The sequence below is a fragment of the Sphaerodactylus townsendi genome, linkage group LG15, assembly GCF_021028975.2.
Source record: "Sphaerodactylus townsendi isolate TG3544 linkage group LG15, MPM_Stown_v2.3, whole genome shotgun sequence".
Classification (NCBI taxonomy): Eukaryota; Metazoa; Chordata; class Lepidosauria; order Squamata; family Sphaerodactylidae; genus Sphaerodactylus; species Sphaerodactylus townsendi.
This window is the reverse complement of record NC_059439.1, coordinates 33,777,810-33,803,932: the sequence shown is the minus strand read 5'-3', so window position 1 is coordinate 33,803,932 and position 26,123 is coordinate 33,777,810. Positions and strand designations below refer to the sequence as shown.

General features: G+C 42.1%; 1 protein-coding gene and 2 pseudogenes across 1 annotated transcript; all 3 read left to right on the top strand.

Moving 5' to 3' along the window:
• Positions 1-1,676: 1,676 nt before the first annotated feature.
• LOC125444840 lies at positions 1,677-5,941 on the top strand (annotated as a pseudogene).
• Positions 5,942-7,254: 1,313 nt separating this feature from the next.
• LOC125444356 (vomeronasal type-2 receptor 26-like) lies at positions 7,255-11,755 on the top strand. Its single transcript, XM_048516766.1, has 3 exons — positions 7,255-7,269; positions 10,229-10,355; positions 10,854-11,755. The coding sequence occupies exons 1-3, from the start codon at positions 7,255-7,257 to the stop codon at positions 11,753-11,755; spliced, it is 1,044 nt and encodes a 347-aa protein (XP_048372723.1).
• Positions 11,756-17,329: 5,574 nt separating this feature from the next.
• On the top strand, positions 17,330-22,139 carry LOC125444355 (annotated as a pseudogene).
• The last annotated feature ends 3,984 nt before the right edge of the window (positions 22,140-26,123 follow it).

The following is a 26,123-nucleotide window of genomic DNA, read 5'->3' as shown; positions in this document are numbered from 1 at the left end:
GAGATACCTCTGAAAATGAGGCTTGACTCATGAAAGCTTATACCCTGGGAAATTGTGTTGTTCTGTAAGATAAGCATAAGCATAAGCATTTTATTGTCATTGTGCACGCACAACGAAATTTACAGCAGCATTCCTCGATGCACACAATTTCAGACGCATACCCCATCCTCACTTTCCCCTTCCTCCACCCATCCCTGCACAGCCCCAAACACATCAACACGAAGCCACGGAGTTCAGCATAGCCACAGCTCTAGAGTAGAAGCTGTCTCTAAGCCTGCTTAGAGATGCAACTGGACTGAAATTTTGATCATATCATGTGTGTGAAAAGCACAATTTTAATCATCATCCTTGTGATGTGAGCTGAAGGAGAAAATGCTCACTAACATTGAAATATTATGAAGAAAAGCAGCATATTTCTCTTCTTGGGTGATGAGAGCCAAGTCAGACATGAGTACAAAGCCTTACTGCATTGTCAAATATTTCCATTCAATCACATTTAACTCTCTTTACAGAATGGTGACCAAGTTCTATCAACACAGCTTAGTCATGGCATTTGCTATCAGTGAAATCAATGGGAATCCCGAGCTCTTACCCAATGTGACCCTTGGGTTTCACATTTACGACAGCTACTATGATGCGAGGCTGACTTATCGCACCACTTTAGATCTCCTCTTCAAATCACAGCGGTTTGTGCCCAACTACAAATGTGACACCCAGAGATACCCCATAGCGGCTATTGGGGGACTTGGTTTTGATACCTCCTTCTGCATAGCAGACATCTTAGGTCTCCACAAGACTCCACAGGTATTATATCCATTTGCAGAGACCTGCATAATTTTACAACTTTAATGTTACTTCCATCCTGTGAGTGGCGTTGTAGTTTTGTAGAAGGTATGATGATTCATAGAAGGTATGTAGAAGGTATACCGCCCCTTGGGGATGGGGCGGTATAAAAGTCTAAATAATAAATAAATAAATAAAAATAAATAAATTCATTCAAACAAAACCAGTAAAAAAGGAAGGTTTCTTCCAATATGAGTGGGGAGGGCAGGAATATACAGGGGAGTTGGATTACTTTTAAACAGATTTATTTCCCATGATCTACCTGTCTTAAATATGGCAGAGGTTGAACTTTTTCTTGGTAATCATATTAAACAAGCCTGATCAAGCAGTCCAAGTACGGACAAATTCAGACCATTGGTCCATTCAGCGAGTCTCTCCTAGTATTTTTTATGGGGAGGGGGATTTTTCCCCTGAAATTTCACATACGTACCAAGTCAAATCATTGGGCCATATAGCTATTACTGGCAATGGATATCAAGAATCTCAGGCCCCTTCTGCACCCGCAAAATAATGCGTTTTCAAACCAATTTCACAACTTGCAAGTGGATTTTGCCATTCCGCACAGCTTCAAAGAGCACTGAAAGCAGTTTGAAAGTGCATTATTCTGCATGTGCGGAATGAGCCTCAGATACAAAAATGTATTTTCTTCTACCTTACCACTTTTAAGTGGAGATGTCATCGTTTGCACCCGAGATCACATATATTCTACCAATGAGCTTATATCCAGTCTTCTAACTGCTCTGTAAGTTTTTTTCAATGTTTCTTCTTAGCTCTCATATGGTTCCTTTGCCCTCAAGGAGACGGATGTGAAAAAGTTCCCTCGGTTTTACCGCATGGTCCCAAATGAATCCCATCAATATATGGGGATTATCCAGTTGCTTCTCCATTTTGGATGGAATTGGGTAGGGCTCTTGGTGTTGGAAGACGAGAATGGAGAACATTTTCTGAAGATGATGGAACCATTGCTTTCCAACTCTGGAATATGTTTGGCGGTCACAGAAAGATTAGTAAAGCAAGCCAATTGGAATAGCGTGGACGACCTTTATGTTTTTTTCACAAACGTACACACACCTTTCGTAGATACCAGAGCCGATACGTTCATCATCTATGGGGATTCTTTGGCTATTGTAACGCTCAACACTTTTGTGCATCTAGGAATTCCTGACTATAAAGAAAACAGATTGTACAAGAAGGTGTGGATTATGACAGGCCAGATTGATTTTGCAACAACAGGAATTCAAAGAGGAATCGGTTTCCAGTTTTTCCAAGGTGCCATTTCCTTCACAGTTCATTTGAACGAGATTCCAGGCTTCCAGAAATATCTCCGTATCAGGCACAAATGGATGGCTTTGTCAAGGAATTCTGGGAGCAAGCTTTCTACTGTCCACTTCAAGATCCTCAGGAACCACTGAATGTTGAGGAGACATGTTCTGGAGAAGAGAGATTGGAAGATCTCCCTGCATTTGTTTTTGAAATGCACATGACCGGAGACAGCTACAGTATCTATAATGCTGTCTATGCTGTGGCCCATGCATTGCATGCCATGTACACATCTAAATCTAAACACAGGTCAACAACACATGCTGAAAAGGTTGAACTTGAAGATCTCCATCCTTGGCAGGTAATACCCTCACAATGAAACGGCATTATTGTCATGAATAAGCACCTTCCTTATGAGGAGAGGCTGCAGCGTTTGGGACTCTTTAGTTTGGAGAGGAGACATCTGAGGGGGGATATGATTGAAGTCTATAAAATTATGCATGGGATCGAAAATGTTGACAGGGAGAAATTTTTCTCTCTTTCTCACAATACTAGAACCAGGGGGCATACATTGAAAATGCTGGGGGGAAGAATTAGGACTAATAAAAGGAAACACTTCTTCACACAACGTGTGATTGGTGTTTGGAATATGCTGCCACAGGAGGTGGACAGATTTATGGAGGAGAAGTCGATCTATGGCTACCAATCTTGATCCTCTTTGATCTCAGATTGCAAATGCCTTAACAGTCCAGGTGCTCGGGAGCAGCAGCAGCAGCAGCAGGCCATTGCTTTCACATCCTGCCTGTGAGCTCCCAATGGCACCTGGTGGGCCACTGCGAGTAGCAGAGAGCTGGACTAGATGGACTCTGGTCTGATCCAGCTGGCTTGTTCTTATGTTCTTCTTATGTTCTTATTCGTATAAGGTGAGACAACCTAGAGAATTCCAGTATGAATAATCCAATATGCCATCTTGTTTTTGTTTTACCAACCAGCTTCACTTATTTCTTCAAGGGATTTCATTTAACAATTCAGCTGGTGAAATGCTGTCATTCAATGGGAACAAGGAAATGGACGGCAGGTTTGACCTCATAAACCTGGTCACTTTTCCAAACCGTTCTTTCCTCAGAGTGAAAGTTGGAAGTGTGGATCCCAGTCGTTCCCAAGGAGAAGGCTTCAGCATCAACGAGGAGAAGATTGATTAATGGCAATCTCATTTTGACCAGGTGTTCATTCCAGAGTATTGGACATCCCTGTGTTGAAAATTGTGTTTTGGGGTAGCTATTTTTTTTGGTGCGCATTTCAAAGAGCTGCTGCTCTGAGGGTGGATTGGCATTGGGGACTTGAAAAGCTGCATCCTCCTCAACTGTTAACATCCTGGCTATCTATTGGCTATCTATTGGCTATCTATTGGCAATCTATTGGACCATCTGCCAATCCCTCCTCCCTTTCAGGGAGTTTTGATCACTGGGGGGTTGGAATTATGAGCGTCTTCTATTATTAATCAAATTATTTATTGAAGGCTACTACTGCTGCCGTAGTTTTATAGTTTTAAGGCTTTGTGTTTTTAACTGGGGTTATTCGATTTGTTTTATTGTATTGTTGTTTGTTGTGCACCGCCCTGAGCCCTTTGGGGGTAGGGCGGTTTACCAAATCAAATCAAATCAAATCAAATCAAATCAAATCAAATCAAATCAAATCAAATCAAATCAAATCAAATCAAATCAAATCAAATCAATAATAATAATAATAATAATAATAATAATAATAATAATAATAATAATAATAATAATAATAATAATAATATTAAATGAATCAATCAATCAATCAATCAATCAATCAATCAATCAATCAATCCCTGCTTCCTGTAACCTTGCCTGTGGATGTCGGGTGGAGGTGGTGAGCAAATTGAGGGCCTTTTTGGTGGTGGTGCCTTGCCTTTGGAGGACTGTCCTTCTGATGATCGTTAGCCCTTTCTTGGATTTGGTCAATCTTTTCTCCAGTAAGTAGGGCAGTAACTGAATATCTATACATTGTAACAAGGGCGGTAAATGAAAAAGTCACTCTTTTATTTTTTTAACGCTCTGCGTCTAGTCTGAGGACTGCTCCATGTTTATCACATTTCAGCTGTTGATGTGGCTTATGTGAGGTTTTTGCCCTGGCTTATTCTTTGCCTGAGTTTATTGCTCGGTGAGCTGCCTTCGGCCTGCTTCTGGAAAGGAAGCATATAAGTTTTCTAAATAAATATTTATACCTTTACTGAGAAGAAATTCTGTACTGTGTGCATTGTGTCTCACCCGAAACTCCTTTTTTTCATGTTTGTGGATAGGTGGTGCCCCTCTCTGTATGCAAGCACCCCTGCTCTCCTGGTCAATTGAAGAAAAAGAAAGAAGGGGAGAAATTTTGCTGCTACGATTGTGAGGAATGTCCAGAAGGGAAGATTTCAGACAAGAAAGGCAAGTGACGTGGTTCCTTTGCGTTAAGGATTAATTTAGTTGTAAGTCACCCAGAGCACTTGTAACGCCTTTGAAACCTTGTAGTCTTGAGTCACCCAAACTAATACGGTTTCAAATCTTTGGATGAAGTTGAACTAAAAAAAACCCTCAGTGTTTTCCCCTTACAGTAATGTTCATTCACACATTTAGATATGTATGCGTTTAAGATGGCAATTTTGGTGACGCTCTATGCGCACCTGAAGGCAAAGTAGCACACTCCGGAAATCCCCCTCCCAACAACGGCATCCTGACACTTTGTTAATGTTATTATTATCAGTAGTAGGGGCAGCTGCAGTAGTAATAGCAGCTTCATTCATAGAAACAGTTGCTCAAACATGCATGAACGTGTCACATATTGTGCACATGTTGCACAAGGTGGAGATAGTTGGCCCGGTGATCCATATTTACGTATGCCTTCTCCCCTTTTCTTTCTAGATATGGATGAGTGTTTCAAATGTCCTGAAGATCAATATCCAAATAAGGACCATGATCAATGTATTCCCAAGAAAATAAGCTTTCTGTCATATCAAGACCCTTTAGGGATCACTTTGACTTCAGTTGCTGTTTTCTCATCTTTGATTACTGCTTCGGTGTTAGGAATTTTCATTAAGCACAAAGATACCCCCATAGTTAAGGCCAATAACCGTGATATCACCTTCGCTCTCCTCGTTTCCCTCCTGCTCTGCTTTTTGTGTTCTTTGCTCTTTATTGGACAACCCAGGAAGATGACCTGTTTCATCCAACAGTCAGCTTTCAGTCTTGTCTTCTCAGTGGCTGTTTCTTGTGTCTTGGCCAAAACCATCACCGTGGTGGTAGCTTTCATGGCCACCCAACCAGGGTCCAGCATGAGGAAGTGGGTGGGGAAAAGACTGACCAACTCCATTGTCCTTTTCTGTTCCTTTACTCAAGGAGCCATCTGCACAGTGTGGATAGTCAAATCTCCCCCATTCCCAGCTATGAATAAAGAATCAGTGATGGGAGAAATTGTACTAGAATGCAACGAAGGCTCTGCTGTGATGTTTTACATTGTCCTGGGCTACATGGGACTTCTTTCTTTCATCAGCTTGATCGTGGCATTCCCAGCCAGGAAACTGCCAGATAGTTTCAACGAAGCCAAGTTCATCACCTTCAGCATGCTGATCTTTTGTAGTGTTTGGCTGTCTTTTGTTCCAACCTACCTGAGCACCAAAGGGAAATACATGGTAGCCGTTGAGATCTTCTCCATGTTGGCTTCCAGTGCTGGCTTACTGGCTTGTATCTTTTCACCCAAATGCTTCATTATTCTTCTTAGGCCTGAGCTGAACAACAGAGAGCAACTAATACGGAAGAAAACACCAAGAAACTGAGGCCCCTTCCGCACACGCAAAATAATGCGTTTTCAAACCACTTTCACAACTGTATGCAAGTGGATTTTGCTATTCTGCACAGCTTCAAAGAGCACTGAAAGCAGTTTGAAAGTGCATTATTCTGCATATGCGGAAGGAGCCTATGTGTCTCATTGAATTTATTTTTTGGGGGTGTTTACAAAATGGAGACGGTACAATTGGTGTCAGACTCAGTTTTGGAAATCTATATATGGTCAAATTATGCTGTCTGTTTTGTGTGTGTGTGTTGGACTCATATTAAAAGGAAATAAAACTAATATGTGACAAATGTTTATGGACGAAGAAATATGATTTCACCTGTGATTATTTAGTGATCAGAAGAGTTTGTTTAGTTGGGGTGCTGTAGTGAAATTATGTAATTTATGCTAGAACAATTCGTAGCTGACTTTTTCCACTCACCATATGCATTTATTTTGCCTACTGTGTGTATGTTTACTTTTACTGTGCAAAGAATGAAATGACAGTAAATTTGGTTTGCTGGCCATAAGGCACACACCAGACTTGTTTTGTTGGTAAAATGACTGGCTGAAACTTGTTTAATATTCAAAAGATAACTTCAAAAGATAATTCTCTGGTGGGCCACTGTGAGTAGCAGAGTGCTGGACTAGATGGACTCTGGCGTGATCCAGCAGGCTAGTTCTTATGTTCTTATGTTCTTATAACTTATAAACAGCATAGGACCAAAGGCATACCACGGAGATGGATCCAACCCAAGAGGCATGCCTGCCAACCAGAGACCCTTACCCCCAGCACACTTGCTTGGAGGGGGGGGGGACCCAGTGGGATGGCAAGTAACTTGGAGCTCATGTGATCGCTGGCCTCTATTTGGTGCTCTTCTTACTACCAGGGGATGTAGGCCAGCCTCCCACTGATGCTGTAGCATATGGCTTAGTGGCCTGCCACAACCCCAAGTCCTTGTTTGGGGGCCCTCCATTGATGGGGACTGCTTCCCCAAAAGAATCCATTCCCATGCTCAAACTGCCAAGCTGCGCCAAAGAAGCATAGGGAACAAGCGTTACAACCAGTACGTGACCAGACAGTACATCTGCTCAATTTGAGGGCAGGCAGGTGGGGGGAAATGACTGGCACCAAGGAAGAGAGCAAGGAGTGTGTGTGTGGGGGGGGAGACCAGAAACCCCAAATCAAGGGAAAACATTGTGGTTTCCTTGCTCTCAATATCTGCAGGGCTTCTGGAATCTGCGTTGTCATAACACTACAAGAGCATAAAGTCTGCGCCTGGAAGGGAAAGGAGAAGTCCCTCACAGCATGAGCGCATGAGCGGTGGCAGTGTAGGATCGGCCTTTGTTTCTTTTTTCTTTTTGCCTTTCAATAAAACAAGCAACTTGATTTCAGACACCGTTTGCTCTTTTTGTGCTAAGCTTCAGCTGATTTTCTCTCACTGTGGGAGTTTTCCCACTTACCTTCTGCCCCGCGCTACTGTAGGCAAGTAGCGCGGGGGCCCCCGGCACTCCCCATTACAGGGGCGGCGACAACGCAGCCGCCCCAACGCTGCCTCTGTCGCGCCCCCTCAGCACGCGACATTCCTGGCGCCTTTTGAAACAGCGCCTTTTGATGACCCCACGCAGAGTGAGGAAGCCCAGGCACGTGTCAGAAACGACCTGTGCCTCTGCAGGCACAATAATACACAGCCGTGTTGGAAGCAGTCAGAAGGTTCAGCTGGAGGGAGATCTGGTTCCTCGAGACATCTGAAGACATGGTCGCCCAGCTTCTGAGAGAACGGTTGTACCACTGTCTTCCATCATGAGGGTACATTCCTGAAACCCACTCCAGACCTTTCCCAGGAGGCTGGCGGATCCAGTGCCAAAGATAGTTTGAATCAGAGACGGAGAAACCAGTCACTTTGCACAGCAGGTTGAGATTCTCTCCAGGTATGAGCATTCCTGGTCCAGAAGAAATGAGCTGGACATCTGAGAATGCTCCTTCGGAAGAGAAAAGATTGCAATGAATACAGCATGTTATGTAAGCAGTGTATTAAGCAAAATCAAAATTTCCCCAAAATTTCCCCAAAATTTCCCCCAAAATTTCCCCACTTACGCCTTGAAGCAGCCACCAAAGAAAACAAGAATAAAAGCATAAATTTCATGACGTTAATGAGGAAACGGCCTAGGTCAGTGATGGCCAACCTTTTCGAGACCAAGTGCCCAAACTGCAACCCAAAACCCACTTATTTTCCGCAAAGTTCCAACATGGCAATTTAACCTGAATACTGAGGTTTTAATATAGAAAAAACGGTTGGCTCCAAGGCGTGCGTTACTCGAGAGTAAGCTTGGTGGTAGTCGGTGGCTTTGCTTTGAAGCAACTGTGCAACACTTCGAATGGGTGAATCATGACCCTAGGAGGGTTTACTCAGAAGCAAACCCCATTGCCAGCAACCGAGCTTACTCCCAGGTGAAGGTTCACACTTTCGTTCTTCCCATGAAAATCAGTAGGGTTTAACAGCGCTTAACAGGGTTACCTACACTGCTTCCCCAAAACTAGGGCTGATTCCGCACGGGCCAAAAACAGCAGTGTGAAACCAGTGTGAAAATGGTGTAAAAGAGTTGAAAATGTTTTCACACTGTTTCCACACTGTTGTTTTTGGCCCATGCGGAATCAGCTTAGGTCTTAGGTTTAATGCTAATAATCTCCCTGAAATAATTACACTATTATCACATGACAAACTCTTAGACGATATGGTCCTAATTTCTCAAACCCGATTGGGATTAAAAAGACTGCTCAATAGTTTGGGTGAATACTGCAAGGAGGAAGCACTTTCCATCAATTATATCAAAACAAAGGCAATGGTATTTAGGAAAAAACCGAAAAAACACTCCTGGACGATACAAGGAATTCCTATAGAGCAATGCAGCTCATTTAAATATCTAGGAATCAACTTTAGCGAGACCTTAAATTGGAAAGTGCACTTAGGAACTTTAAGAATCTCAGCTATAAAAATAATAAAGGGAACAATTCACGAGATTCTCTATTACTCTCGAAAAAGGTGGTTGTCTTGTAGATCCAGCTATACAAAACTGTTTGAAAGTACAAAGTCATCTCACATATGTTATACATGGAATAGAAGTTTGGGGCTTGGAAATGACCTTATACTCTCAAGACACTGGAATCCATTTCAGAACCTTTTTTTTAAAGAGCGGATTTTGAGTGCTGCCAAAGGGAACTGACCGGCTTGCACTAACTTGAAAGGGCAGAGTTAGGTTTACCATCAGGTGAATCACCGCGTGCTCATCTTGCAAATCTTGAAGGCCTGGAAAAAAACAGCTCAGATAATAAGGAATCCTTTGGTCATCAGTCTTTTACTCTCCTGATGATAAAAAAATAAAAGAAACCCGCTTCTACCTTTTCGAAAAAAATCCGATCTTGGTACACTATTCCAGAGATGATTTATTAAAGAGTTTCAACATCCAATGCTGAACTCCTCGAGACTGGAGTGTTACAAGAGTAAGATGCCAGAATAAACAGACAATTAATAGTCCAGACAAACACTGCTCCATGGTATAAACTATTTAAAAGAGATCATATTAGAGCTACATATCTGACCACTACACTAACAAGAAACCTAAGAATAGCTTATACTTCTATTAGATTTCAATCAAATGCACTTCAGCAGGGTGCTTAGTGGCTTAGATACTAACCACGAGAGTCAATTACCATTTTTTTCTCGTAGCGTTTTTTGTATTCTGTGGAAAACAAAGAGCCTGAGGATCTTCTTTCATTACATACTCTCCTGTCCTTTTATATTCTGGGGAAATAAAGGAAAAGGTTTTTGGAGCCAATACTACCTAGGATAGCTTTTTTGTCCGATGATGAGAAACTGATTTTCTTATTATCTGATATTGATTCCTATGTCTCTTATAAGATAGCTCTCTTTGCCCTGGCGGCTAGGAAATTACGAGCAAAGTATTTAAAGCGCTGTTTGAACTGATGTTCCAAAGTACTGGAGATTAACTTAGACTAGCTGAAGAAGCTGCAAAAACATCTGACGTATTTGATGGGGCATTTTAATTTAGAGATTGCGAACACTGTTTTAACTGCATGTATCTCTGTATTGTTATAGCCAATGGCTCAAACAATAAATACTTGACTGACTGACTGACTGACTGACATGCTATAATCAATATAACACATGCTATAATCAAGCTTGCTGTTTTAGTCATAATTCAATGTTAACCTATCATTAGTGAAATAAATAATTAGGCACATCTGTATCATTGTTATGTTTATGAACAGGTGCCCCCTAGTTCAGTCTGTAATGACCCCTGTCAGCCTGGGTATCATAAGGAGAAGAAGGAAGGGGAGAAATTTTGCTGCTACGGTTGTGCTTCATGCCAGGAAGGGAAGATTGCAAGCCGGAAGGGTAGGTGACGCAAGCCAGAAAATTCAAATGAATACTTTACCAATAGTATCGCATGACATTGCATTGGTGGCTATTTTGACGGCCAAACCAAGTAGTTTACAAGACAGGAAAGCTGCGGAGTCTATGAATGCGTAGCTAAAGAAATGGATCAGAATTACAGAACTATGCATGAAATGTCCCGTAGAACTCATCAAAATGAACTTCTTTATTTTTGTTCCTGGGCAACGGGGGTGCTATATTTCCATTGTACTAGAACTGTGCTGTGTCTGTGCTACAAACCTCTCTCAGACGTCTTCTCGTTCCACTCCATTCTAAAGAGGCAAGAGGCTTCTACTGATGTCTCTTGTCCAAACAGGAGAGAATTTACTACACGTGATTTCACACTGCTATCATAACCAAAATATATACCTGATAGTTTCAACATCAAACATAGCAATTAGAACAATAGGGAAATCGTTTGTGAATTTTTACTGAGACCCACTCCTGTTTCTTTTTCAGATATGGATGACTGCATCACATGTCCAGAAGACAAATATCCGAGCACAGACCATGACCGATGTATACCCAAAGCTGTACGCTTTCTGTCTTATGAAGAACCTTTAGGCATCAGTTTGACTGTGGTTGCTCTTTCTTTCTCCCTGATCACATTTTCAATTCTAGGAATTTTTATTCGGCACAAGGATACCCCCATAGTCAAAGCCAACAACCGGGATATCAGCTACACTCTTCTGGTTTCCCTTCTGCTCTCTTTCCTCTGTTCCTTGCTTTTCCTTGGACAACCGAGCAAGGTGACCTGCTTCCTCCGGCAATCCACTTTCAGCGTCCTCTTTACAGTGGCTGTTTCTTGTGTGTTGGCCAAAACCATCACTGTGGTGGTAGCTTTCATGGCCACCCAACTGGGATCCAATGTGAGGAAGTGGGTGGGGAAAAAACTGACCACATCCTGTGTCCTTTTCTGTTCCTTTCTTCAAGCAGGCCTTTGCACCGTGTGGTTAGGAACCTCGCCCCCCTTCCCAGATTTTGATATGCAAACATTGACTAAAGAGATCATCGCGGAATGTAGGGAAGGGTCAGTCCTCATGCTGTACGTTGTCCTGGGCTACATGGGTCTTTTGTCCTTCATCAGCTTGACTGTGGCCTTCTTAGCCAGGAAGTTGCCAGACAGTTTTAACGAGTCCAAATTCATCACCTTCAGCATGCTGGTGTTTTGCAGTGTTTGGTTATCATTTGTTCCAGCTTATTTGAGCAGCAAAGGGAAGTATATGGTTGCTGTGGAGATCTTCTCAATCGTAGCCTCCAGTGCTGGGCTACTGGCATGTATCTTTGGCCCCAAATGCTACATTATTCTGTTGAGGCCTGACCTGAACAAGAGAGAACAGCTAATATCGAGGAAGAATTAAAGAGAACAACTATTCAATGCATCTCTGTTTGTGTTGTTCAGAAATGTGGAAAGTAGAGCTGAGATTGGCACCAGCTTGAAGTAACAGCTCAGCCTTCAAGTTGTTAAGACAAGGGATGTTTTTAATGTCAAACTTGTTCAATTTCATAAAATACTGTGTTAAAATGCTGTGATCAGATGTTAGTTGATCATCTAGTGGTCTTTTCCTTTACCTTTTGCAACTCAAATGCCTGCTAGATAACATAGATTTGTTGGATTGACCAGTGGCCTATATTAATGTTAATTTTAATAATGTAGTATTTTAATGGGGTAGGGTTTATTTTTATTAGAGCCATGCTAATTTATATTTACTGGTTTTTAACTTGATATTGTGCTCTACTTACATGTTGTTCACCGCCCTGAGGCCTCCGGGGGAGGGCGGTCTGTAAACCCAATAAATAATAATAATAATAATAATAATAATAATAATAATAATAATACTAATAATAATAATAATAATAATAATAATAATAATAATAATAATAATAATATAATAATAATAATAATAGTAATAATAATAACAATAATAATAATAATAATAATAATAATAATAATAATAATAATAATAATAATAATAATAATAATAATAATAATAATAATAATAATAATAATAATAATAATAATAATAATAATAATAATAATAATAATAATAATAATAATAATAATAATAATAATAATAATAATAATAATAATAATAATAGTCCAACATCCTATGTCACTCAGTGGCCAAGATGTTACTCTGGAGGACCAACCACAGGTCTTTCCTTGACATCGCTTCCTGGTACTGTCATTCAGAGTTTTACTGTCTCTGAATGTGGAGGTTCCGTATAGCCACCATACCTAATAGCCACTAAAAGACCTATCCTTTGTGAATCTTTGTAACTCCCTTTTTTGAAGCTTTCTGTGGTTTTGCCTAGGATTGCCTCCTTTGGCAACTAATTCCACATTTTAATTGCTTTTTGAGTGAACAAGGATGTCCTTTCATTTGTCCTGAATCTACTGTCTATGAATTTCATTAAATGCCGTTGAATTCTAGAATTTTTGGGGGAGACAAAGAAAGTTTTCTTGATCCACTCTTTATATCCCTTGCATAATATTATAAGCCTCCCGCTAATTCCCCCTTAATCATCTCTTTTCTAAACTGGGAAGTCCCAGACTTTCAGACATTCTTCATAGGAAATGTTCTCCAAACTTCAGCCATTTTGATTGCCTTCTTCCATAACTTCTGCAGTTCTGTGATGTCCTTTTTGAGATATGGTGACCATCACTGTTGTTCTAGGTTTTATGACTACCAAACAAGTCATTTCCCTCCAAAACGTTGCATTGTTCTACTACCTGAATTAAAATCCAAGGGAAAAAATAATTTAGAGAATAAAGGAAAGAATATAACATTCCAATGCACCGCATCTGTTCTTGGTTGTGTTCAGAATCATGAAAGTAAACTTAATCTAAATGCCAGTAGAAGAAGAGCAGAAGCAAATTTTTCCAGAACATTGGTGGTAGGGTTGCCAATTCTGGGTTGGGAAATACCTGCAGATTTTGGGAGTGGAGCCTAGAGAAAGTGAGGATTGGGGAGGGATGGACATCATTAGGATATAATGTCACAGAGTCCACCCTCCGAAGTGGCCAATTTCTCCAGGGGAACTGAGTTCTGTTGGCTGGAGATGAATTGTAATAGCAGGAGTTCTCCATCTATGACCTGGTAGTTGGCAACCCTATTTCTAATGCCTATGGTGGAAGATACTCTGTGACTCCTTCATCTCTTTTTTTGTGCCTTTCTTCTCTCTCCTTGGCGTCTTGTAATTGGCAAGATGGGACAGTCAGAATAGCAAGGCTATGTAGCATATTTCCTTTATCCTTCTTTTTGTCAGCTGTGCTGTTGTCCCTTGGTTTATCCAGAATGTTACACTTAAGCGGGCTCTAGCTCAACACTGAATTGTCTAACACAAAGGACATGAGCAAGCAAGTTGGTTTAATGGAACTCAACAAGGCTGAAGAAACCAGCTTTGAGTTTGACTGTACATTAATGAAGCCCTAAATGAAGTTCCCAGTCAAAATGACGGCTTCATTTGAAAGCTGGATTGTTTGCCTTGGTGCTTCCTTGCTATGAAAACCTAGAACCATCTGTTTGCTGGGCAATCTATAAAGGTTTGGGAGATCTCCTGCTTCCTTTTTATGTTGCCCACCATAATTGTTTCTAAAAAACCAAAAGGAGACATGCCAAAAGTATGACATCACTTTGGGTGAATATTCAGAAGGGATGGGGTAGTGAAGACATGATAACAAGGTGGGAGTTTTGCCCAAATCCAAAAGAGTCACCTTGACATCACCCAAGCAACATGGTGTCACTTCTGGTATTGGTTGGAAGTGATGTCATGAATCCTTTTTCTTCTGTTCCTGTCCATGCCCTCCCACCCCCCAGCTTGGTTTCCAACCATCAGCTGACAACTCCAACAGATGTGCAGGTAAGTTCAAAAGCCTCATCTGGGGGAAAATATCTGTTATAAGAACATAAGAACATAAGAACAAGACAGCTGGATCAGACCAGAGTCCATCTAGTCCAGCACTCTGCTACTCGCAGTGGCCCAAGCAGGTGCCTTTGGGAGCTCACCCACCAGGTGCCTTTGGGAGTTATTATGTTAGTGACATGTTGCAACAGCAACGGTTTCCCTCTAGAATTAATTAAATCCCTGTAATTTGTTTCCTTGGCCAAACCATTGGAAAACAACAAATCGGCAAGTCTGAAAATGGTCATAAAATCCCCTTTGCAACTGAAACGTCAGGGAAGAGAACAGGCGGTGTCAGTTTGCGCTGGCACGTTTTGCCTTTTGAAGCTGGACCTGAATTCAGAATATTTGCGACTGCAGCTGGCATTCAAGGTCCACATGTGTTCTTCTTGGAGATGTCTTGAGCTTATAACATAAGAACTATGTGGAGAGACTCAGCTCCCGTCCAAGATACCCTGATTCATTCAGGCTGAAACTGGAGACAGATGCAGGAAAGGTTAGATTCGGAGTTGTGTTGCTTGCAGATGTTGGGGCTGGCACTATTGCTGCTGCTGCTTCTGCTTGAGATGCCATGCCAAGTGGACAGTAGGACATGCCCCATGGAGGACCCTTTCCCTATTCTAAATGAATGGTATCAGCCAGGCGACCTCTACATTGGTGGGTTGACTTCTCAGACAATATACCATATCCCTGAATTACTTCCTTTCACTGGTCATCCTTCACGGGAGTTGCTTGACATACCAGTGTAAGGAATCAACATTTCTCTCCTGCTGCTTCTGACCTGAAACCCCTAGGAGTTCTTAAATAGTAACAATCTTTTAAATGTGTGTTAGGCTGGCCAGTGACCACATGGGCGCTCATCAGTACAGGACGTTTCTTTCCAATCTCCTTTTGAATTATGTGTCTTCTGCTCTGCTTGTAGTAGATATAAGAACTTTCTGCTCACATGTCAAGCTTTCTTAAATATTTTATAGGAAGTGTGGATGGGGGTGGGTGGGTAGGATGGAAATGATTTTAGATAGGACCAATATACACCAGATCTATGTGTAATTAGAAGTGTGCAAATGAAAATTGGTGAGGTTGTCAAAAACTGGGCAAAAATGAGTGACAAGAACCATCTTCAGAAGCTAAATGTACGACAGATTGTGAAGCATGGAGAAAAGGTGGGAAGAAACACTCTACATCATTCCAAAAAAAGGAATTCAGATTATTTTACAATGTTGACAAAGGTAAATGTAAATCTCTATTTGGTGTTACAGTCACAAGCCTTAACAACATAATATAAAACCAAATCAACAAAAGAGATACTGTAAAAATAAAAACATTGAGTAAGATAAAACACAATAATCATTCTCATGGACAAAAATGGGATTAACAGATCTATTTTTGAGGGCTGGCAAGCACAGCCCTTTCCCTCAATTTAATTGATAAATACAGAAAAGAGGCAGCCTTGTATATAATAGCTGGATTTACATCCAGCACAAGGAAACAAATGTGATTCTCATTCCACTCCATAAACTGTGGAATAACTTGGCAAAGAAGGACGTGCCAAAGGACTCAAGGCAAGACCCAGGTTCCTTTGACACCATGAAAGCTGAGAGCAGACTACAGTAAACAAAACTGAATATTGGGCATGTACTCAGCATGGTTGAAAATGGAGCTCCCACAACGAGTACAGATGTCAGAGAATTACAAATAGGGGGATGAAAGATGCCATCAAGTTCTAATCAATGTATGGTGACCCTGTAGGGTTTCAAGACAAGAGACCAACAGAAGTGAGGTGGTTTACTATTGTCTGCCTCAATGTAATGACCCTGCATTTCCATGGTGGCCTCCAATAGAAGGAGGATCTAAGCTGGGATGACTCATTCTTAAGTTGAGCCCGAGATCTGACTAAAATCAGGCCAATCCTCGGCCCATCCAGGTCAGTGACATTTCAAATGCACAATGATCCTTATATGAAACATCTTACATGAAACATTTCAGCGTGGCGTAGTGGTTATTCTAATCTGGAGGGCCAAGTTTGATTCCCCACTCCTCCACATGAGCCGCCAATCTGGCAGACGATACAGGATCATGAAAACCAGGACAACTAGGCTCAGAGACAGCTTCTGTCCTAGAGCTGTGGCTATGTTAAACTCCATGGCGATTTGTTGGCGTGGTGGTGGCTGTGTAGAGATGACTGTGTAGGAATGCCTGTAAGTTGAGGTGTGTGGATTCCAGAGATGTTAATCGGGGGATGTTTTGTATTTTTGTTGTTTTGTATTTTCGTTGTGTGGGCACAAGGCGCAATGTGTGCGCACAATGACATTAAAGTTATTCTAATTCTAATTCTCAACTCTTACCGGTTGAACCAGATTTATTTCTCCACTCCTACATTCCTTTTGGGTGACACTGGGCTAGTCACAGTTCATTCAGAACTCTCTCAGTTCCACATTCCTCACAAGGTGTCTGTTGTGGGGAGAGGAAAAGAAAGGAGTCTCTTTACAGAAGAGAAAGAGGGGTATAAATCGAAACTCTTCTTCTGTTACTTCTCAGACACCATATTTCCTTCCTCATTCTAGTTTCAAAATTCTCAGGATGTTTTAGAACTGTATGGGGGTTTTTTTGCACTGTGTTCTCATCATATGTCTTTTTAAAAAGAAAAAAGTTTCTCATTATTATAATACACTCCTGACTTTAAATTTTAAAAGAATCTTCCCCTATTTTTCCCTTGGTTTATGGTCAGATACAAAGGTGGGTTTAAATCCAATTTCTTCTTCTTCTTCTTCTTCTTCTTCTTCTTCTTCTTCTTCTTCTTCTTCTTCTTCTTCTTCTTCTTCTTCTTCTTCTTCTTCTTCTTCTTCTTCTTCTTCTTCTTCTTCTTCTTCTTCTTCTTCTTCTTCACAGCATGCTTCCACAGTTCTACCAGCACATCCCTGGCCTTGGGTGTTTTGCAGTCCAATGAGATCAACAAAAGAACTCCCAAGATCTTGTCCTAGCTGATCACTCTTGGGTTCCACATCTATGACATCTGCAATGATGCGAAGATGACCTTTCGCACCACTCTGGACCTGTTGTTCAAATTGCGCAGATATTTTCCAAACTATGAATGCGATGAGCAGAAAAATGTCATGGCAGTCATCGGGGGACTTGAGCCTGACATGTCCTTCTATATGGCGAATATCCTACATCTTTACAAGATCCCACAGGTAGGCTCTGTGGCTCGTGGTGATTCCACAAGCTGTGCTGTTTTCTTTAAAATTAAGAAAATCAGAAGAGCCCTGTGGTCCATCTAGCTCAGTATCGTATATTTTACTCTGTGTGTCCCACTTCACATCTCTCATGACAGGGATGACAGTAACTCACAGTCCCACCAAAGAGTTCCTTTATGAGGGCAGGGAGACTCAAGAAAGACTAGGTAGAGTAATATAGTACTTTGATGATTTGTTCCTATGATTTGTTCCAGAAATGGTACTATATTCCAATGATCTGGGGATAATTTGGCCATAAACAGTAAACATGAAAAAAGTACATTCATCCATTCTCATCTCTAAACTACCTTTGCTTGCCTCTTTAGCTCCCGTATGGCTCATTCACCCCTAAGCAGAATGCCAAACAGCTGACTTCCACGTTTTACATGGTTTCTAATACATCCCATCAGCATCTCGGCATTACCTTGTTGCTTCAGCATTTCGGATGGAGGTGGGTTGGGCTCCTTGTTACAGATGATGATGATGGAGAACATTTTCTGCAGGTCCTGGAACCACAGCTCTCTCAGAGTGAAATCTGTCTGGCCTTCACAGAAAGGATTGCCAACAAACCACATTTCAATTCCATATATGATATTTTCAGTGTAGTCTCAAGTATACATGAGACTCTCACTGACAGTAAAGCCAATGTAATTGTCCTCTATGGAGATTCTGTTGCTATTCCACTACTTATTCTTCGCCTGCTTTGTGGCAATCCTAACTATAAGGAAAATACCTCATTAATGAAGGTGTGGGTGTTAACAGCCCAGACAGATTTTGTAGCAATAAACTTTCATGGAGAATTTGATTTTGAATACTTCCATGGGGCTATTTCCCTCAAAAGCCACTCAAATGAGCTTCTAGAATTCCAAAAATTTCTTCAGGACATAAAACCTCCAGGGAAACATGGAGATGGTTTCTTCAGGGACTTCTGGGAGCAAGCGTTTGATTGTACATTTCCAAATACCTTGGAGCCAAGAGATGGTCCTGATACATGTACTGGTCGGGAGAGGCTGGAGAGTCTCTCTGAGTCTGTTTTCCGAATGCGCATGACCGGCCACAGCTACACCATCTACAATGCCCTGTATGCCGTAGGACACGCTTTGCAACTGATCTACTCATCGAGAGCCAGACAAAGACTAATGAGGGGCAGGGGAAGAACTGAACTCCAAGATGTCAAACCTTGGCAGGTGATGCTTCCACAAACTCTTTGTGCCCCCACCCCCTACAGATCTTGCCACCCTCCACAAAATCTGTCACGCGGGTTCTGAGGTCCAGGCAGGCCAGGCAGTTTCAACTGATGAAAGATCAATAGTATTATCCATCAATAAAGACTTTAATAAATCAAAACCACCCACTGTCCTGCTTCTTTTAATTGCATAAAGGGCTCTGACCTTTCCTCACACCAGGTGCTCTCTCTCATTCACAGAGACACCACCAGACAAGGTTGCCTGGTTCCCTCCTTCAATCATCCCTCCCTCAAACACATCACAGAGCTTGATAAGAAAACATCAGTCTGTTTGTATCTTTTCTTTCCTTTCATCAGGTCCACTCATTTCTTCAAGACATTGCATTTAATAACACAGCAGGTGAAACAGTATCCTTTAATAAGAACAGAGGAATGGGAGCTAGGTTAGAGATAATGAACTTGGTCACTTTCCCAAACAAATCTTTCCGATCGGTGAACATTGGAAGGGTAGATCCCAACAGCATTAAAGGGGAAGAATTCCTTATTCATGATGAGATGATTGTTTGGCCAGGACGTTTTAACAAGGTGAGGATCATAAAGGACAAGCTGTGTGGACACAATGACTTCTGAAGGGCCTCTCTATTGTTTCTTCCCCACTCTTTCCTCTATTTCTCTCCCCCACCCCAAGATCTCATAGCCTCACTACTTTTCATGCTTCCTTCTCCTGCCCACTCCAAAGTCAAACTACTTTCATTTTCTCACCCCCACATCAGCTTTCCTGCCTTCTTTTTCCTAGCAGCCTCTACCCAGAAAAACTATAGTCCAACTGTGCTCTGATGGCCACTGGCCAAGGCTAGTTACATGGGGAAGAACTGCAAGGAAGCTCCTCAGATTCCTCTCTGTTCTCCCTACCCACATTTTTGCCTCCTTCCCTGCTTTGGGAAACCCCCCATATCCTCACAGTGCCCAACATCCTTCTTCTTCCCATTACACAGCAGTGACTTCCATGGGGTGATTCATGCAAGTTGGGTGGTCACCAGTCTCCTGTTATTTGCTGTCAGGTCTGGTTCCAATGCATTTTTTTACTAGCAGAAACGAAGGACACAATGACTACTGAGTTTCTTAAAGATACTGGCATTGCTTGTATTTTTTTTGGGGGGGGTGTTAATTAACCCCCAAATTATTTATTTTTTGCAAATTTTTGTGTGTGTTTTTTTTACAAACTAGAGACTTCTCTGTTCTTGTACATTCATGTCTCCAGTCTCAGGATTACCTGGCCTCGTTGAAAATTGGATTTATTGATTTAGATGACCTGAGTGAAAACCATCTATATTCTCAGATGTTCATGTAATGCCAGGTTTAGAAATCAGATTCAAAAATGAAAAAGAGCTTTGACTTAAGAACACCATCCATGTGCAATTTTACAATGTTTCAAAACTCATGCAATCCTGTAAAATCCTCTCCATTCCTTTTCTTTTTATTTGGACAGTTTTGAAAAAAATTCAGATGACATTTGTTCTATCTTGTGGGAGCTGAGAAATGAATTTCATTTTTTTTATTTCTCTATTTTCCTCAGAAAAGAGATGCTGGAAAAATAATATTCTGAACTGTACTAGCTGGTCACCGAACAACTAATGTTTCATGATATTCCATTTTGATTGTTTGCAGCTGCTAATATCTCATCCTGAACTCATCCTGTTTTTGTACAGAGCCTGCCCATATCTCTCTGCAATGACAAGTGCAAATCTGGAACCCAGAAGAGAAAGAGGGAAGGGGAGGACTTTTGCTGCTATGATTGTATTCAGTGCCCAGAAGGGAAGATCACAAACCAAGAGGGTAAATGATGTGTGGCTACCTTGTGTATGAAATTTCTTTAATTATCCAGTTAGCTCTTCTGTGGTTCCAGCTCCCCTACCATCAGCAAGATGAGATATGTGACAAGAGCTGGGCTAGACTTGGCTTTGTTATGAAATTAAATAGCTAATTTGAACCCTCAACCTGTTCACTCCACTTCTTAAATGTGATGTGCAACCAAGGTGCCTAGAAACAGCTAAAACCTGCTGTTCCCTTTTGTAGGAGTTTTAATAGCTGGACGCCATCTTTACTTTATTTTAACTGATATAGAAATCGAATGCTGCTTTTAACCTGTTTTAATGTTTAATATATTTATTGTCCTATTACTGTTGTGAACCGCCCTGAGCCCTCCGGGGGAGGGAGGTATAAAAGTAAAATAGTAAATAAAAATAAAATAAAGGCTGTACAATGACTTCCAGCAGTTGCGAAAGGCCATCCTGGCTTCAAACTTGGCTGGCATTAGTTCTGGCTGTGTGTATCCCAACCTATGCATTAACTATTACTGGAAGGTCCAATTTAATATTAAATTTAAAAAAATATTCCCACATTGGTCTGACTGCAAAGGTTGTCATGAGAATTCATCTGGAGTCACTTGTGAATTGATCCTGACGTAGGACCCATTTCTTTTTCTTTCCAGATATGGAGTACTGTATCCCATGTCCAGATGCTGAATATCCAAGCTTGGAACATGATCGATGTATGCCGAGGAGTCTAAGCTTTCTGTCCTATCACGAACCTTTAGGGATCACCTTGTCTGCCATTGCTTTCAGTTTTTCTTTGATCACCTCTTGGGTTTTAGCAGTTTTCATTAAACACAAAGACACCCCCCCATAGTCAAGGCCAACAACCGAGATATCACCTTCGCTCTCCTGGTTTCCCTCCTGCTCTGCTTTTTGTGTTCCTTGCTCTTCATTGGACAGCCCAGGAAGATGACCTGTTTCCTCCAACAATCAGCTTTCAAGTCTCTAAGTGCTTCTTCTCTCCATTTGTGCAGGCTGTTTCTTGTGTCTTGGCTAAAACCATCACTGTGGTTGTTGCTTTCATGGCTACCAAACCAGGATCGCACTCATGCAGGAAGTGGGTGGGGAAAAAAGACTGAGCCACCTCTATTGCCCTTTTTGTTCCCTTCTGGAAGCAGCCATTTGTGTTGTGTGGCTAGCAACCTCTCCCCCGTTCCCAGATTTGGACACACGGTCCCTGACAAGAGAAATCATCGCCTGGTGCAATGAAGGATCCGTCTTCCTATTTTATACCGCTTTGGGCTACATGGGACTTCTGTCCCTCATGAGCTTGACTGTGGCTTTTCTAGCCAGGCATTTGCCGGACAGCTTCAACGAGGCCAAGTTCATCACTTTCAGTATGGTGGTGTTCTGCAGTGTTTGGTTGTCTTTCATTCCAACCTACTTGAGCACCAAAGGGAAATACATGGTAGCTGTTGAGATCTTCTCTATCTTGGCCTCCAGTGCTGGGTTACTGGCCTGCATCTTTTCCCCCAAATGCTACATTATTCTTCTGAGACCTGATCTAAATAACAGGAATCAGCTGATTAGGAGGAGGAACAACTAAAACCATTCTAATATACCTATTCTACATTGTATATATCAAAAGGACAATAAAACTATGATAGGAATTTTGGTTTTCTATATGGGTCAGTCCTACCCCCACATTAGTAGTATTAATTGCCCGACTGAACGCTTTACCTTCAGCAGTCCTGAGCGGCATATTTCTCCAGATCCCATACCAACAAAGAACGTTTCCCTGCTCACAAAAAGCCATTGAAACAATCGAGCACATCCTCCTAGATTGCGAACTATATACTTCATCCAGAAGACAATATATAGACCCATACACTGAGAACTATGCCTACTCACCAGACAAGGTCAAATCCTTCTTTCTGCTTTGTGATCAGTCTCCTCAGAGATCCCTAGACGTTGCCAAATTCCTGGCGCTGGCACAGCAGATTCGCCACAGATTTTAGTTTATTTATTTATTCATGGTTTTAACTGCAGGAAATGTCTGAACCTACTTATTTTAACTTGATTCTCCTCAACCTCCCTGTTGTATTTTAAACTTATGCCAATAAAAAGGTTGATGATGATGATAGTAGTATTAATTTATTTGATTTAAGAGGCTTTCCCTCCCCTTGTGGGCTTGAGGTGGTTTACAACATGATTGAAGTCTACAAAATTATGCCTGGGGTAGAAAATGTTGACAGAGAGAAATTTTTCTCTCTTTCTCACAACACTAGAACCAGGGGGCATTCATTGAAAATGCTGGGGGGAAGAATTAGGACTAATAAAAGGAAACACTTCTTCACGCAACGTGTGATTGGTGTTTGGAATATGCTGCCACAGGAGGTGGTGATGGCCACAAACCTGGATAGCTTTAAAAGGGGCTTGGACAGATTTATGGAGGAGAAGTCGATTTATGGCTACCAATCTTGATCCTCCTTGATCTCAGATTGCAAATGCCTTAGCAGACCAGGTGCTCAGGAGCAGCAGCAGCAGAAGGCCGTTGCTTTCACATTCTGCATGTGAGCTCCCAAAGGCACCTGGTGGGCCACTGCGAGTAGCAGAGAGCTGGACTAGATGGACTTTGGTCTGATCCAGCTGGCTTGTTCTTATGTTCTTATGTTCTTAACACAACTGAAATACTTTAATAGCCGTTTACACACATTGAAAACTTTCAGCATTGAAACATCAGCATTTAAAACTTCCAGTGATTGAACATCTGAAGGAAAACACCACTGATCTATGTCTGATTCATATAGGTTAATCTTCACATTGTACCATCTTTCTTTAACATACAGAGTTTATGGCATTTTCTTTAACATACAGCCCCCCATTATCACTGTGTCACTTCTTGATTAGTTCTTTACTAGTGCTATGTCACTGCATGAATCAGTAATGACCCTATGCTTGCTCACAGAACTACCTGAAGGTTGACCATTTCTATGGTAAAGACCATAGTGGCTGAGAGAACTCCAAGCAGGGCACAGAGGAAGTGGCCTCACCTCCTCAATCCACTTTTCACAGGCACTACCCCCAAAATTCCCTCTTTGGGAGGGTTTTAATGTGGATTTTTATGGACACAGATACATTTGCACTGTACGCTGTATTTTAAAGGGTTAATATTCTAATTTGCATTCTGTGTTTTGTGTGTTTTTATTGTTTGATGTGTATTTTTGTTGTACACCACCCAGAGCCCTTTGGGGGAGGGGCGGTATATAAATTTAATAATAATTAAATGAATAAATTTGTTAAAGCAACCAATGGATGGGAGACATTTCATCAACAACTTCTTCTTTGCTTCTTATTGAAATGAAATGGGATAGTTCTATTTATATCACATAAAATTACCTGGAGAAAAATTTCTACCTGTTTTCTATCTCTTCATAATTTGACTGTACATTAAAGAAGTCCTGGTGCCCCCCCCTCCTGCTATGGCCTCTTACATCTGGGCCTTCCATCACCTAATGGGACTCGCCGTCCCCCCCTCTTGGGAGAGAATTTAAAAATGTTCAGACGCCGTCCATATCTATTATACCTACTATATTTAGTTTTACTGTTTCAATCGCTGTTTTTATAAGTTTTAGCTGTTTTATGATTATACTATGATTGTACTTTGTTTGTATGGTGGGCACCACCTTGAGCCCTTCGGGGATATGGGGGTATAAAAGTCGAAAGTAATAAGTAATAAGTAATAAATAAATTGAGTTCCCAGTCAAACTGAATGGAGTTCCCGGTCAAACTGATGGCTTCCTTTGAAAGCTGGATTGCTTGTCTTGGTTTTTCCTTGCTATAAAAAACTAGAACCACCAGTTTGCTTGACTCAAGAAAGTAAACTGAATCTATTTGCCAAAGGAAGAAGAGCAGAAGCAGATTTTTCCAGAACGTTAGTAGTCTGTTTTCTAACTAGGGTTGCCAGTTCTGGATTGGGTAATATTAGAGATTTTGAGGGTGGTGCCTATGGAATGTGGGTTTGGGGAGGGGATGGACTTTTTTGGGGTATAATGCCATAGAGTCCACCCTCTGAAATAGCCATTTTCTCCAGGGGTACTGAGCTGCCCAACACTGAGCTGCCCAACACAAAGGACATGAGCAAGCAAGTTATTTTAATGTAACTCAACTGGGTTGAAGCAACCAGCTTTGAATCTGACTGTACATCAATGAAGCCCTGAATCTAGTTCCCAAATCCAAAAGAGTCACCTTGACATTACCAAAGCAACATGGTGTCACTTCTGGTATTGGTTGGAAGTGATTTTGTCATAAATCTTTTTCTTCTATTCCTGTCCCCCCCTCCCCCCCCCACTTGCTTTTCAGCCATTAGCTGGCAATCCTAACAACTCTGCAGGTAATTTCAAAGGCCTCCTCTGGGGGGAAAATATCTGTTATTATGTTATTGAAATTTTGCAACGACAACGTTTTCCCTCTAGAATTACTTAAATCACTGTCATTTGTTTCCTTGGCCAAACCATTGGAAAACAACAAATCGGCAAGTCTGAAAATGGTCATAAAATCCCTTTTGCCACTGAAACGTCAGGGAAGAGAATAGGCTGTGTCTGTCTGTGTTCGCACGTTTTGCCTTGTGAAGCTGGACCTGACTTCAGGATATTTGTGATTGCAGCTGGCATTCAAGGCCCACATGTGTATAACTTAAGAACTATGTGGAGAGACTCAGCTACCATCCAAGACACCCTGATTCATTCCGGCTGAAGCTGGAGACAGATGCCGGAAAGGTAGAGTTGGCGGATCGGATCCGGCCGAACTGCAGTTCAGCCGAGATCCGCCAGTTCGGAGAGTTTCAGACCGCCAAGGGTCCGACCCTGCCCTCTCTGAACTATGCCCGATCCGAAAGCCAGTAGTTCGGATCGGGCCCTTCCTCCCGAGCGGCGGGCGGCTTGCCGAGCCAGACGAGGGAAAAAACTTCGAAGCAGCAGGCAGGCGGCGGCAGCCGGCGGCACCCTCCCCAGCCGCTTCCTTCCATCCGGAAGGATTGCGGTGGGGGGGGAGACAAAAAACCACCCTCTCCGGCGGCGGCGGCGGCTTGGAAGCTGCCTGCAGGGGTGTTAAGCCACCCCCTTCCCTCCCCCAAAGTGCGGCGCGGAGGCCGGCTGCCAGAGCCCCGATCCGATGCGAGGCCAGGAAGCGCCTGCAGGGGTGGCTAGCGGGGCGGGGGAGGCTTGATGAGTGCTTGGACTGGAGTCCGAGCACCCATCGGATTTCCCTTGCCACGCTAGCCACCCCCTTCCCTCCCCCAAAGTCGCCCTTGCAGGCAGCTGCCAAGCCCCGATCCGATGGGGCTTGGAAGCTGCCTGCAGGGGTGGCTAGCGGGGCGGGGGAGGCCCGATGAGTGCTTGGACTTCCTTCTAACATGCCTACTTTGCAAGTTCTCCCATCTCAGCCGCACTAATTAAATCCTCAGGAGTGTCAGCCACTGGCCTGTCATTTTTTTCCCCCTGAAGTCATTATCTGGTTGTCTGCTGAACAAAGTGTTGGCCTAGTGCACAGCGGAAGGACTAGGTGCCAACTCACCCTTGCTAGAAAGCTC

Coding starts and splice junctions, on each gene's coding strand:
- LOC125444356 (XM_048516766.1), top strand. Junction 10,356..10,853: donor GAAGATTGCAAGCCGGAAGG/GTAGGTGACGCA, acceptor TTTCTTTTTCAG/ATATGGATGACTGCATCACA.